General features: G+C 37.7%; 1 protein-coding gene across 2 annotated transcripts in view; it reads left to right on the top strand.

Annotated features, from left to right (window-relative positions):
* Window positions 1-15941, top strand: part of Usp34 (ubiquitin specific peptidase 34) — a 206822-nt gene that overhangs the window by 75480 nt on the left and 115401 nt on the right. For both annotated transcript variants that reach the window (XM_090336851.1, XM_090336852.1), the window contains exons 18-23: window positions 87-214; window positions 4304-4393; window positions 7350-7445; window positions 9732-9814; window positions 10756-10910; window positions 13345-13458. In XM_090336851.1, the coding sequence (XP_090192977.1) occupies window positions 87-214; window positions 4304-4393; window positions 7350-7445; window positions 9732-9814; window positions 10756-10910; window positions 13345-13458 (666 nt within the window). The remainder of the gene's footprint in view (window positions 1-86; window positions 215-4303; window positions 4394-7349; window positions 7446-9731; window positions 9815-10755; window positions 10911-13344; window positions 13459-15941) is intronic.

A 15941-nucleotide genomic window follows, 5' to 3' on the forward strand; every position in this document is an offset into this window, starting at 1 on the left:
AGTAGCAAATATCAAATTGCACAAAATTACAGCAAAAAAAGGATTGGGATAAATAATAACCTTATACATGTCTTTTTCTTTTCCAGGTTAATCTTTCTGAAGGACTCATAAATGAAGCTGAGAAACTTCTTTGTTCTTTAGTATGTTGGTTTACAGATAGACAGATTCGAATGAGATTCATTGAAGGTTGCCTTGAAAATTTAGCAAACAACAGGTAAAGAGGAAATTTAAAGATGTTGTCATAGTTCTTATAACATAGTTCTTTTGCCTAAATGTCTTATTTTCTCATTTTAATGTTACTTTGTTAATGTTTTTAATAATGTTTTTCATACTGAGTTTAAAAACAATTCCCTTACAGTTGTTAATATTTTCTTGGTGCTGTTTTTTCCCCCATATCACTTTTCAGAACCCTTTATAAGTTATCTAAGTGAAATAGGGAAAAAGGCTAAATGCTTGCAGACAATCTGTCTGACAATTGATTGATGATCTACAAAATAGAAGGAACTGAAAACATTGAATAGCAAAAAGTTACCTGAGTGAAAAAAAAAATCTAAATGTAGATGTCTCAAAAGAAGATATACAATCCTGGTATCAGTAACTCCTATAATTCTTAGGTACTAGGGAGATTAAGAATAGGATTATTGAGGTTTGAGGCCAGGATAGGCAGAGAAATCTCTAGTTCAGCAGTATAACTCCAGCATAGCAAACCTAAGGCTCTTCATTCAAATCTTACAGTTGCTCCCCTCCAAATAAAAACAAAAGTAAATGCCCAAGTTGTACTAGAAAAACACTCCTAATCACTAGTTACCACTAGGCCAACACAAATACAAAAGGCATAATGAGATATCAATACAGCAAAAAGGATTGCTGTTATCAACCGATTATAGTGGACAGAAGCCTGTAGTACTTGGTTATTTGGGGGAGAGATCTGAGGATTGTGGTTTGAAGCCAGCCTGAGCATAACTGTTGAGAAGACTCCAATTTCAATCAGTGGCTCAGTATAGTGTTGGTTTCTGTCACTGGAACAAGAGATACAGAAATAGGATCACAATATAGATTAGCCTAGAAGTACTGCAAGACCTATCAGACGTAATCAACTCAGAAAGGTACAGGCAGCACAAAGCTCTGGGTTCAATTCCTTAGTACCATGTACACAAAAAAGCCAGAAATGGCACTGTGGCTCAAGTGACAGGGTGCTACCTTTGAGCAAAAAGTATCCCTAAGGACAGTGCCCAGGCCCTGATTTTAAGCCTTTGGGGGGGCAGGGGGATTGGTAGTTAGCAAACACAAAACCTTGAGATCAAGCCACAATACCACAAAAATAGAATGGCTGTTATTAAAAAGATTAAACACATAAAGTACTACCCAAGATGTAGAGAATAAACACAAACCTTATTTATTATTGGTGGGAATGTAAATTAATGTAGTTGTTAGGGAAATCAGTAGAGAGGTTTGGCAATTAATAAAAACAACTTAGCAATAAATCTACTGTAGGATCTAGCAATCCCATTATTGGGTATCCAAAGTAATTTAAATAGGTATGTTAAAGAGACCTCTATACTCCCATGTTCATTTCAGCACATTTGTAAGAAAAGGAAACACAAGCTTATATTAATGAGTAAATGAATTTTAAAGGATATAAATACCCAAAGGAATATACTACTCAGCTATGAAAAGTAAGGTGATTGTATTAAGTGAAATAAAGCAGGAACATCAAGACAAAAGTACTAATTTATATCTCATGTATGTGGAATCTAGAAAAGCTGATGTTTTTTTGTTGCTGCTATTGATTGTGGGGATTGAACTCTGGGCCTGGGCCCTGTTCCTGAGATCTTCAGTTCAAGGCTAGTGCTCTATCTTGTTGAGCCACAGTGCCACTTTCAGTTTTCTGGTTGTTAATTGGAGATAATAAGAGTAATCACAGACTTTCACGCCCAGACTGGCTTTGAACTGAGATCCTCTGATCTCAGCCTCCTGAGTCAGGCTAGGATTATAGCTGTGAAGCCACAGGCCAGGCAAAAAGCTAATCTTAAGAAGTTGTGAGATAAACCTTGGCTTGAGGCTCATGGCTGTAATCCTAACTGCTCAGCAGGCTGAAATCTGAGGATCCAGTCTCAAAGCCAGTCCCAGCAAAAAAATCCCCTTTAGACTCATGTCCAGTTAAGCCACTCAAAAACCAGAAGTGACATTGTATCTCAGAGCTCAATGCCCAGACCTTGAGTTCATGCCCCACAACCAACCAAAAACTTGTGAACTGAATAGTGATTACTAGAGGCTGTGATTTACTGGAAAGGAGGGATGGGGAAAATTAAGTCAGTAAGTTACACTTACATAAGGGAAGGGCTTTCTTCTATGGTATTGTATAGTAATTGGAGGTATCAGTCTCACAGACTTTCCTTCCCAGCTTTCTTTGAATCCCATTCTTCCCAAGTATATATTAGGACTATAGGCATGAGCTACCTGTGCCCAACAAAAAAATAAGTTTTATACAATGATTGGAGTCATTTTACCCAGACCTTTGTAGTCCAATTTGAATACCTTAGACTCATTCAAAAACCTTTGTTCAAATTATGTTTTCTAGGGGCTTGGAGTTTGGCCTAGTGGTAGAGTGCTTGCCTAGCATGCATGAAGACCTGGATTTGATTTCTTGGTACCACATACATAGAAAAAGCCAGAAGTAGTATTGTAGCTCAAAGGGTAAAGCTCTAGCCTCGAGAAAGCCCACAGTGCTCAGGCCCTGAATTCCTTGAATTCAGGATTGGCACAAACACATAAAAATTATGTTCTCTATTTTACTGTTTATTCCTCTCCAGCAGAAATGCAACTCTGTCTTTTGATACTCTTCATACTTTCTTCTTAACAAAATAGTCAATGTTGGATACTGATTTATGCAACATACTAATAAGAGTGCTAACTTTTGTCTTTTAAAAACCTTATGGCCAGGCCCGGTGGCTCATGCCTGTAATCCTAACTACTCTGGAGGCTGAGATCTGAGGATCCCAGTTCAAAGCCAGTGCAGTTCAAAGCCAGCCTGGGCACTAAAAAACCTGAGATTCTTATCTCCAATTAACCACTAGAAAAGCTCAATGGCCAGCATGGGCCTTGGGGTAGGGTGGTATCCTTGAGCAGAAGAGCTGAGTGGTAGGGCCCAAGGCCTAGTTCAAGCCCTATCACCTGACCAAAAAAACAGTAATAACAAAAAAACCCCATTATGAATCAGGATTGGACTTCTGAAAAGGAGTGTAAACTCTTCATAATTGCTTTGGCTTTTTTCCTCCCTCCCTCCCTTTTTTTGTGGGTCATGGAGCCTGGGTGCTATCCCTGAGCTCTTCAGCTCAAGGCTACTGCCCTACCCTTGAGCAAAGTCTCACTTCCCAGTTTGAAGAAGTTAATTGGAGATTAGGGTCTCAGGTCCTTTTGTGCCTGGGCTGGCTTTGACCCTTGATCCTCAGATCTTAGCCTCTGGAGTAGCTAGGATTACAGGTCTGAGCTACTGCGCCATCTGCAATTGCTTTGGTCATCAGCCAACCTCCTTTGCTGTTTCTGGAATACACACACTTACATGCACTCTTTTTTTATTTATTTTTTTTGCCACTCCTGGAGCTTGAACTCAGGGCCTGTGCACTGTTCTTTGACACTTTGCTTAAGGGCAGCACTCTGCCATTTGAGCCTACCACTTACAACTTTTTCTATAGTACCAAGGAATCGAACCCAGGGCTTTGTGCATACTAGGTGAGCGTTCTATCACTAGGCCACACTTCAGGCCTCACAGTAGTAGTTCTTGACTTCAATGCAAACTATACGTGATAATGGATGGGAGTGGTAAGAATAAAGGAATATTTCCATGAAAAAAGTACCTTTGCCAGGGGTGATAGCTCACGCCTGTAGTACTAACTACTCAAGAGGCTGAGATCTGAGGATCGCAGTTCAAAACCAGCCTGTGCACTGTAGTCTGTTATCTCCAATTAACCACCAGAAAACTGGAAGTGGTGCTATGGCTCAAGGGGTAGGGTCGTAGTCTTGAGCGGAAGAGCTCAGGGACAACACCCAGGCCCAGAGTTCAAGTCCCAGAAAGACTAGAAAAAAAATGCCTTAGCATGCTCTTATCTTTCATCCTGAATACATCCACAAAATGTTAGATTATGGGGATGGATAGGGAGATGTCCAACAGAAATGTATGCTTTACTTGAGTTGTGAAATGGCAACCCCTCTGTACAACACCATAATAATAACAAAATTTAAAAAGTTCAGTCAGCTGATAGATTCTGATGTAATAAAATTTAACTATGTTTTGCTTTTTCAGATCAGTAGTAATTTCCCTTCGTCTTCTTCCAAAACTGTTTGGTACCTTTCAGCAATTTGGGAGTAGTTATGATACACATTGGATTACAATGTAAGTTTAAGAAAAAAAAGCATTTTGTTTTTGTTTTTGTCAGTTGTTGGACTTGACCTATGAGCCTTGGTATTGTCCCTGAGCAGTTCAGCTCAAGACTACTGCTCTACCCCTTGAGCCACGGCAGTACTGGTGGTTAATTGGAAATAAGAGTCTTATGGACTTTTTAGTGCCTGAACTGGCTTTGAATCATGGTCCTTAGATGTCAGCCTCCAGATTAGCTAGGATTACGTCCAGCTTTAACTTCTTTTTTTCTTTTGGTCTTATTTGGTACTCGTGATTGAACCCAGGATGTTGCAGTTGCTGGAGAAGTACTTTGTCACTGAGCTACAAGCCAGCTTCAAATAGCTTTTTTTGGGGACCAGTCCTGGGACTTAAACTTGGGGCCTGGGCACTATCCCTCTTCTTTATGCCAAGGCTATCACTGAGACACTTGAGCAACAGCACCACTTCTGGCCTTTTCTGTTTATGCGGTACTGAGAAACCAGGGCTTCATGAATGCAAGTACTCTTTCACGAAGCCACAATTTCAGCCCCAAATATCTTTTTTATTGTGAATTTATTAGGCATAATAGCCCTCAACATTTGGTAAATATTACACTGTAAGTTCTAGTGGCCAGTGTTTTAAAATCAGGAATTTTTACTTTTGATTTTTATCAAGTCTTCAGGTAACTAGCAATGTCTTCAGGTAACTAGCAACATACTTTAAGAGGTCAGGTTACTTTACTGAAGCTGTGTGACAAGTGATTTGGAGTTGGTTTCAAACCTAAAGCTTATTGAATGTTTCCTTTTTGTCTTTGACAGGCCAGAAAAGTGTCACCTAAGCTGAAAATACACTATGGGGAATTCATTAATAATATATACTAACAGTTTTGGGAAATTTCATACTTGTTTATAAGCTTTTAAGAGATATATTAGCTGCATAAGTATAACATTTTATTAATCATGGAAGTTACAGACCCTGGGATCGTTAGATGTGTTTAAGATTACTTTTATTTTAATGGTCCAGCTTATTTTGGAATGTATACCCTGGACATTTTCATTTTTTTTGCCATGTTTTTATTAAAGAATTTATTAATGATAATTTTTACATCATATTTTAAATGACAAGTTTAACAAACAAGTGTTCAAGGAGGGAATCTCTATTTACAATCACTGGGAGTTAGTATTTAGAACTTAATCAAAATTAGGCTAAGGGTTTAATTGTTAACCTTGTCACTTGGGCATAGTAGCTCCCACTTGTAATGGAAGCACTTGATAGCCAGAGGCCTCAGAATCTTGGGCTGTAGGCTAGCCTTCATAAGATAGCCTTAGATAAGGTCAATTAAGACCTTATCTCAAAACAATTAAAATAGAAGGTATTATTTTTAGGGAATGGTGGCGCACACCTGTAATCCTAGCTACTTAGGAGGCTGAGATCTGAGGATCAAGGTTCCAAGCAAGCCCTGGCACAAAAGGACCTGAGACTGTTTATTTTCAATTAACCTCTAGAAAATTGGGAATTGGGGCTTGGTTGAAGGGTAGGGCAGTAGCCTTGAGCTGAAGAGCTCAGGGACAGCACTCAGGCCAGTTCAAGCTCCATAACCCACAATAAATAAGTAAGTAAATATATGATCTTACTAAAATAGTTAATTTAAAGGTGCATCCAGTAAACTTTCATTATACGCTTTTTATATGCCAGGTTGTAATGTTTAAATCTTTGATATGACAGCCAAGGCCTGTAGATAATTTTTATGAAATGGTATATTAAATAATTTTTATGAAATGGTATATTACTTTTAATATTAACTAATATAATAGCAAACTTTGAAACGTTTTATCCTTTTAATATGTATTGAATATTTTGAGCTTAAGATCCAGTACTTTAAATTCTAAATTCATAAAAATTAAGGAATAATTTTTACTATCTTTTCACTATTCAAATATAATGTTTGTCAATTTTCCCCTTATTTATTTTATTTATTTATTTTATTTATTTATTGCCAGTCCTGGGCTTGAGCTCAGGGCCTGAGCACTGTCCTTGGACTTTCTCAAGGCTAGAACTCTACCACTTGAGCCTCAGCACCACTTCTGGCTTTTTCTATATATGTGGTACCAAGGAATCGAACCTGGGTCTTCGTGCATGCTAGGCAAGCACTATAACCACTAGGCCAAACTCCCGGCCCCAATTTTATTTATTTTTATTTATTTATTTTTTGCCAGTCCTGGGGTTTGAACTCTGGGTCTGGGCTCTGACTGAGCTTCTTTTTGCTCATGGCTAGCACTCGAGCCACAGCAGCCCTTCTTGCTTTTTTTTTTTTGTGTGTGTGTATGTGGTACGGGAGTTAAACCCAGGGAACTCAGGTGAGCACTGAGCCACTTACACAGCCCAATGCTTGTCAGTTTTTAATAAGACTTTTACACTTGACAATTTTTTTTTTTTTGCCAGTCCTGGGCTTGAGCTCAGGGTGTGAGCACTGTCCTTGGACTTTCTCAAGGCTAGAGCTCTACCACTTGAGCCTCAGCACCACTTCCAGCATTTTTCTGTATATGTGGTACTGAGGAATCGAACCTGGGTCTTCGTGCATGCTAGGCAAGCCCTCTACCACACTACCACTAGGCCAAACCCCCGGCCCTACACTTGACATTTTAAAGCTTTTTTTTTTGTCCAAGAATATATTTTGACCTTTCCCCTCTGTCGTTTTTTAAAAAAATCATTTGTTAGGGCTTGAATAGGGTTTGGGTGCTAATCTGGGCTATTACGCTCAAGGCTAGTGCCTTGAGCCACAGTTCCACTTGGAATTTTCTGGTGGTTAATTGGAGATAAGAGTCTCTTGGGCTTCTCTGCCAGTGCTGTCTTTGAACCAGGATCCTCATAACTTTTTCTCCTGAGTGGCTAGACTTATAGGCATGAGCCACCAGCACCCAGCACCTTTGTCCTTTTTAAAAAGTTTTTTTTTTATTTTCCCTTGGTCCAGGTGGGCAGAAAAAGAACTGAACATGATGAAGCTTTTCTTTGATAATCTGGTATACTACATTCAAGCTGTTAGAGAAGGAAGACAAAAACATGCACTGTAAGTACCTCTTACATAGGTTAAATGGGATTGCTCCTTCCATTGATACTGTAATGTTTGCATGCCAATTTTGGAAAAGTTAATAATTTTGCAAATACTTGGTAGTTATAAGAAATTGAATTGTGAAGGACTTTAGACTCTATGTAAGGGAAAGATCAGAATTAGGCTGGACTATTCCCTTCAGAACTCATGATTGGTTACTCTAGAACTTGTTGAAACTAGAACATACTGATTCACAGGTATTGATCTTTTCATCCATGATTCACTGGATTGCTAAAGAAATTTAAATGCCAACTTTCTCTCCTACCTTCATCCTCAAATCCTTTCAATGACTTCCTATGTCAAAGCATACTAAATGCTTCTTTCTGACATTCCGACAAACGATTCTCAGAGAATTATGTGGACTCACCTGCTTAACAGATCTTATAAAAACTGTATATGAATCATTGAATTTGTCATAAATTACGAATGTCAGTTTTCTATCAGATAAATTCTTGATAAACTTCAGTGAAATGGTAATGGTGTTTTTTGTTTAATGGATGCAGTATGTCAGATAATGAGTACATTTCTTTTTGGACAGTGTCACCCCTTTCCTAACTCCTAGCTTTTTTTTTTTTTTTTTGTTGGTTGTGGGAATTGAACTTTGGTCCTGGGTACTGTCCTTGTGCTCTTCAGCTCAAGGCTATTGCCCTACCCCTTGAGCCACAGCACTACTTCTGGTTTTCTAGTGGCTAATTGGAGATCTAAAAGTCTCATGGACTTTTTAGTGCCTAGGCCGTCTTTGAACCGTGATCCTCAAATCTCAGCCTCCTCAGTAGCTAGGATTACAGGCGTGAGCCACCAGCGCTCGGCTTCTTTTTTTCATTTCTTGGGTTTAATTTTTAATATTTTATATGTCAGGGGTATTGTGTTTTTGTTTCTTCCCTATGAGTATCCTCCTTTTCTCTTTGTATGTGTCTAGTATCATATGTCCCAGTATATTTGTAGATTTAGTTTCTACATATGAGAGAAAACCTGCTTCATCTGTCTCTCTGAGCTTGGCTTATCTCAGCTAACATGATTTTTACAGGTCCATTCATTTCCCTGCAAAAGACATAATAATATTCTTTCTAAAGGCTGTGTAAAATTCTGCTGTGTATAGGTACATTTTTTGGATCCACTTACCTATTGTAGTGCATCTGGGCTGTTCCCATAGCTTGGCTATTTACAGCAGTAAATATGGATGTGCAAGTGGTTTTTTTTTTTTTTTTTTTTTTTGCCAGTCCTGGGCTTGAGCTCAGGGCCTGAGCACTGTCCTTGGACTTTCTCAAGGCTAGAGCTCTACCACTTGAGCCTCAGCACTACTTCTGGCTTTTTTCTATGTATGTGGTACCGAGGAATCGAACCCGAGTCTTCATGCATGCTAGGCAAGCACTTTAACCACTAGGCCAAACTCCCGGCCCCAATTGTTTGTTTTTTTTATAATGTTGTTGCTTGTGATGTTCTCCCTAAATTCCCAGAAGTGGTGCATTGGTTATTTGTGAGAGGTCTTCTTATTAAGGCCAAAGCCTGGACTGTTGAATCTTCTAATTTTAGCTTTCTAACATAGCTTCTTTTTATTAAGATGGAATCTTATAGACTTGAATGTCCTCCTGACTTGAATCTCCTCCCAACCTTAGCCTCTTACTAACTGGAATGACAGATACTTGACACTGCAACCAGCTGTTGTGAGAAGAATATTGTGATATAAAGCTTGGGTTAGCCTTAAACCACGATCTTCCTCATTTTAGCCTCTCAACTGGCTTAGATTATAGGCATGATTCACTGGTCCTGACTGAGAAATTATCGTTTAAATTTCAAATGTATATCTTGGGGGGGGCATTCTGAGGCTTGAACTCAGGGCCTGTGCACAGTCCTTGAGCTCTTTTGCTCAACGCTAATGCTTTTCTACTCTGAGCCACAGTGCCACTTATTGGAGATGAGTCTCACAGACTTTCCTCTTAAGGCTGGCTTCCCACTGTGATCCTCAGATCACAGCCTTCTGAATAGTTTGGATTATAGGCATGATTATAGTGCCTGGCTTCCTCCTCCTCCTCTCTTTTTGCCCTTCCTCTCTTCCTTCCTGTCTTCCTCCTCCAAACATTTAAAGCTTTATGAATATATTTTTGTGTGATCAAAATTATGTAATTAAAATAATGAGAAGTTGTGAACTGTTACAGATTTTTGCTTCTTTTGGTATGTTAAGGTTAATATATATCTGAAAATAAGACAAGTCTTTCATATATTTACTTTAATTACCTTTTATAGGTACAGTCATAGTGCTGAAGTTCAGGTTCGACTTCAATTCCTGACTTGTGTGTTTTCAACTCTGGGATCACCTGATCATTTCAGTAAGAATTTTAATACATTTTTAAAGATCTGTTTTGAAATGTATATAAATAAAACAATGAACACTTCCTCATAACTATTGTTAGCTAATAAATTTACTCATGCCTTTAAGTTTTAAGTAAATATTCAGACAGTGTTATATTTGAGATTACGGTTGAAATCTTAAATATAATCATACTTTTTATAACATATTTCATAGTAATTTTCAAATCTCTGGCTTAGACCAATCTCCTATGCTTAGAGAATTGCCTTTGCATGTTGAGGTCTCTCTGTATATAATCACTAAACCTTAAAACTAACTTACTAGAATTTTGAGATTTTAGTCATTTTTATTATAACGATATCTTCATATTTTAGGAAGAATTCTTATGTTTATTAGACATTGACTCTTGTGGAATACTTCACTTACTTTTTTTAGGTGACATGTGCATTGTGAAGTTACATTTACATTTTGTAAATATTTGTTAGTGAATTTTTTTTTTTTTTAATCAGTCATGGTGCTTGAACTCAACCTTGGCGCTGTCCCTGAGTACTTCAGCTCAAGGGCACATTGAGCCATAGCACCCCTTCTTGTTTTCTGGTGCTTAATTGGTGATAAGAGTCTCTTGGCCGTTAGTGCCCATACTGGCTTTGAATTGTGATCCTTAGACCTCAGCCTCCTGAATAGTTAGGATTACAGGCATCAGCCACCATGCTTAGCTAGTTATTTTCTTTTTATTTCTTGCTGTGGCGTAATAACACAGAAGCAAAATATAGTATGTGTCCTCATTCAAAGGTTCTCAGAAAAGAAAGCAGAGGAATTTTTATTGAGATAGTAAATGTACCACAATCTTTATGTAAATCAAATACACACACATATATATATTTGCACACATCTAAGAGGAGATAGGTAACTGGATTTATTTTTTTATAGTTACTAAAATACAACATGTTTTTAATCTAGGATTAAGTTTAGAACAAGTTGACATTTTATGGCATTGTTTAGTGGAAGATTCTGAGTGCTATGATGATGCACTTCATTGGTTTTTAAATCAAGTTCGAAGTAAAGATCAACATGCTATGGGAATGGAAACGTACAAACATCTCTTCTTGGAGAAGGTAACTATTTCCTAGATGCTTTTATTTTTTAAATAATACTTTGCTTTCTTTTCTTATTTTTATATATGAACTATGTATTTTTCCTCTTTTTTGGTGCTACTACTGGAGTTTAAACTCAGGAACTAGTTTTTTCCCAAGGCAAGCTCTGTACAACTTAAGCCATACCTCTACTGGTCTGGGCTGACTTCAAACTACAATCCTCAGGTCACAACCTTAAAGAATTTTTCCTTTTTCAGTATACTTTTTATAAAAGTAGAGCTGTGCTGGGCTGAAAATAAGACCTTGGTAGAGTTCCTGCCTAGCAGTCCCAACATCTTGAATTGAAACTCTAGTACTTCCCTAAGAAGACCAATCACCTCCTTTTTAGCAATCTTTATATACTTTTTTGCTACTCAGATTTCACTTTTGTCCTTTATCGTGTGGGTTTTTTTTTGTTGTTGTTGTTTTTGTTTTTGTTTGGTTAGCCCTGGCTTTCAACTCAGGGCCTGTGCACTGTCCTTGGGCTTTCTCAAGGCTAGAGCCACAGCAGTGCTTCCGGCTTTTTCTATGTATATGGGACCGAGGAATCAATCCCAGATCTTCCTGCATGCTAGGCAAGCACCCTAGTGAGGTCAAACTCCCGGCCCATGACTTTTCTTTAATCAAATAGTTTCTGTTAAATTTCAGAGCAAATACAGATCAGTGCTTAGATTTGATATTGAAGATTTTCTTGTTCTTAAGACACCATAGTTACTTCAAATGGTAGTTTTTCCTAATGGGATCATTCCCATGTTTTTGTTTTCTGGGAAGGGTGTACTAGGCCTAGTTCTCAGGGCTTTACACTTGATAGTCATCAGCTCTATAACTTGAATCATGCTTTTAACCTCCTGTGTTTTTTTGGTTGGTTTTAGTTGTTTTTGTTTCTTAGTTATTTTTTTCAGATTTTTTTTTTTTTTTTTTTTTTTGCCAGTCCTGAGGCTTGAATTCAGGGCCTGGGAACTGTCCTTGGACACGTTTTGCTCATGGCTAGAGCTCTGCCACTTGAGCATAGTGCCATATCTGACTTTTTCTGTGTATGTGGTATCGAGCAATTGAACCCAGGGCTTCATGTATGGTAGGTGAGCACTCTACTATTAGGCTATGCTCCTGGCCCAGATCTTGCATTTTTTACCTGGGGCCAAGATCTTGTGTTTGTTACCTGGGGCCAAAATCTATGCCTCTCAGTAGTTGGGACCAAAATTGTAAACCACTAGTCCCAGTTTGTGGGGTAATATGGTAAATTGCTATTTCTTAGGTCCCAGGTTAGCTTCAAAATATGTTCTTACCAGTTTCTGTCTCTCAAGTAATTGTGATTACATCCTTGTAGTACTGTGCCTGATGGGGCTCTCCCTCCCCTGCTTATTATTGAGATTATGGAGGCTGTTATAATTTGTCACATGTGTGTGATGAAATTTATACAAGTGAGTTTCAGAATGTGTCATTGAAACTTCTCAGTAGATCCAAGGCCAAGTTACAAGTAGAACTAAAATCATACTAAATTTGAAGTCCTTAGTATAATACAAACAGTATGCTTTCATGAATACAAATCTTTGGGCTTAAACTCAGGGCCTTGTCCCTGAAGTTTCGCTTGAGGCTGGCAGTCTACAACTTAAGCCACAGGTCCCTTCTGGCCATTGAGTGATCCCTGAACTTTTTGGCTCAACTTGAAGCATACCTCTACTTCAAGCTTGTGGTCTGAATTGGCTTCAAACCACAATCTTCAGATCAGCCTGTTAAGTAGCTAGAATTATAGGTGTGAGCCATCAGTGCACAGCTATTTATTTTTATGATTAATGTTTGTTTATATCTTGAAAATAGAGATGTATATCAAATAGGTTTCAGTTATGCCTCAATAGAACTTTGGAAAAATTAAATATTTAAATTTGGAATGTTGACTAGAAATTTGAGTTGACAAGTGGAATTTTCCTTAAATTAGATTGCCAAAGTAGCTTTCTATTAAACTTGTCTAGCATGTATATGGGACTCTTGAGTCCTCCTGGCTTAGCCTTGCGCATTGGTATGTCCCAAACACAGATTTAATTCATAGACTTCAAGTCTTTCCTCTGAAGAACAGAAATGACTATGACAATATAGATGAATGATTAATAGAATTCCACAAAGTAAAAGTTCAAAAGATTTTAGTCTCAATTAAAATTATAATCTGGGGCTGGGAGTTTAGCCTAGTGGTAGAGTACTTGCCTAGCATGCATGAAGACCGTGTTCAATTCCTGGGTACCATATACATAGAAAAGCCAGAAGTAGTGCTGTGGCTCAAGTGGTAATTTTGTATATATTCTGAGGTGATTCTGTTCCTTCTGTGTTTTCAATAATATTAAATTTGTCAACTTTTACTTAATAAAATAAAATCTGTTAACTTGATTATCAGCTAAACTTTGATTAATATTTTTCCCCTAAGATGCCCCAGCTAAAACCTGAAACGATTAGCATGACTGGATTAAACCTGTTTCAGCATTTGTGTAACTTGGCTAGATTGGCTACCAGTGCCTATGATGGTGGTTCAAACTCTGAGGTATGGCTTTATACTCAATATTTTATGAGGTCATTGTTTAATTTTCCTCAAATTAGATTATTGAATTACATTTCTACTAAGCTTTCAATTTACTATCATATATATATAACATATGTATATCTACATATATGTATTTTTTTTTTCGGTTATGATACTTGAACTCTGGGCCTGGGCTTTGTCCCTGACCTCAGTAGCTCAAGGCTACTCCATGAGCCACAGCCCCATTTCCAGTTTTCTGGTGATTAATTAAAGATAAGAGTCTTACAGGCTTTTTAGTGCCGGGCTGGCTTTGAACCATGATCTTCAGCTCTCTGACTACTGAATAGGATTATTGGCATGAGCCACTTCATCTGGCTCAAATATAATTTTATTCTGGGTTTTGAAAAATTTTATCTTTTGGTTCTTAATAGCTACATAAATGCAGATTTGGTGATTTTTTTCAGTCCTAAAAATATAACTTTGCTTGTACTTAAAAACTTATCAGTTTCTTTGATAGAAAAGAAAAACAGTTATTAGGGTATTCTTGGAGTACAATCAAATATTTTATGTCATAGGAAGGTTTGTTTGTGTCAAGCTTAAATTTTGGGGTTTTTTTTGGTAGTTCAAATTTATTTCATGTTCTGTGTGTGTGTATGTATGTATGCATGTATGCATGTATGTTGGTAAAAATTTGCCAGTCCTAGGCTTGAGCTTAGGGCCTAGGCACTATCCTCAGACATTCTCAGGGCTAGAGCTCTATCAGCTTTGAGCTTCAACACCACTTCCAGCTTTTTCTATGTATGTGGTACCAAGGAATTGAACCCGGGTCTTTGTGCATGCTAGGCAAGCACTCTACCACTAGACCAAACTCCTGGCCCCTTGTTTAGTTTTTTTTATTGGTTGTAGGGCTTGAACTCAACCTGGGCATTGTCTTTAAGCTCTTCACCTCAAGGCTAGTGATCTACCATTTGAGCCACAACACCACTCTGGTTTCCTCCTAGTTCATTGGAGATAAGAATCTCACTATTTTTTTTTTTTTTTTTTGGTGTCCGTGCTGGCTTTGAAATGAGATCTCAGGTCTCAGCCTACTGAGTAGCAAGGATTACAAGTGTAAGCCCTTGGTACCCGGTCCAAAATTCATTTTTTATTTTATTGTCAAGGCTAATTACAGAGGGTTTACAGTTACATATGTAAGTAAGTTAGTGACTGTAGTTCTTTTCAGACATTATTACCTTTGCCTCATTTTTCTCCTACTTTCCCTTCCCCGAAATGTTCCCCCTGCCCCCAATTAGTAAAGTTCATTTTAAATTTGTTTTGTTATAGGCAAGCTTTTAATTCCCCTTGGAACATTTAGCTCCACCACAATTCCTGTCAGTAACTTATCTTCTCGAATAAAATTTGCCTAAGTTGTTCATAATCATGAGTCATAAGGTCCCAATAGTTATATTTTAGGCTTAAGATTATTACACTTTTCTAGTTTTTTTTTTTTTTTTTTTTTTTGCCAGTCCTGGGCTTGATCTCAGGGTGTGAGCACTGTCCTTGGACTTTCTCAAGGCAAGAGCTCTACCACTTGAGCCTCAGCACCACTTCTGGCTTTTTTGTATGTATGTGGTGCCAAGGAATCGAATCCCGGTGTTCATGCATGCTAGGCAAGCACTTTAACCACTAGGCCAAACTCCCGGCCCCTTTTCTAGTTTTTCTAATAGATGTTGAGTGCATTTTTTTCACTCTTCTAACATGAATTGTTGCTTATAAGCTTGCCTTATTGTAATTCTATTTATAACTTTAATTTTTATATTGTCCCTTCATATTTTTCATTGTTTTCCTTACAAGTTTCTGTTAGGAGGAAAAAGATAAAGGTAATGTTATTCGTATGGTACCTGGTATGTTTGTTGTGCATCTTTTTCCTTTATTTTTTTTATTTGATTTGCTAAGTGGTAGTCATGCTTTAGTAATGAGTTAGTACCACTTCTTTAGGAGAAAAGCTGTTAATTAACCTGCTAGGAGGTTATCTTTCCTTATCCTGCGTACCTTTTGAGAGCTTTGAATCCTGACTTTTAGTATAATTGATATAGAAACCATTCTTTTGTCATATTATAGCTATTACCACAAATTTGCATGAAAATTTGGTTAATGTCTTTTTTTTTTTTTTTTTTGCCCATCCTGGGCCTTTAACTCAGGGCCTGAGTACTGTCCTTGGACTTTCTCACCACTTAAGCCACTTTCTCTACCACTTAAGCCACGGCACCACTTCCATCTTTTTTCTATGTATATGGTACCATGGAATCTAACCTGGGTCTTCATGCATGCTAGGCAAGCACTTTATCACTAGGCCAAACTCACGGCCCTAATAAGTTTTTAATTTCTTGTTAATACAACTTGGATAAAGCATAGAAGCATGGTTTTACCAGTTTTTTCTCATCATTTAATTCCTTTGTAGCGTTTTTTGGAGACTTGAGAATTCTTTTACTTCGTAATTATAGTTTGTGAGCTAAACATCTTGT

This window comes from Megascapheus bottae, chromosome 7 (assembly GCF_031878675.1).
Source record: "Megascapheus bottae isolate mThoBot1 chromosome 7, mThoBot2.hap1, whole genome shotgun sequence".
Classification (NCBI taxonomy): domain Eukaryota; kingdom Metazoa; phylum Chordata; class Mammalia; order Rodentia; family Geomyidae; genus Megascapheus; species Megascapheus bottae.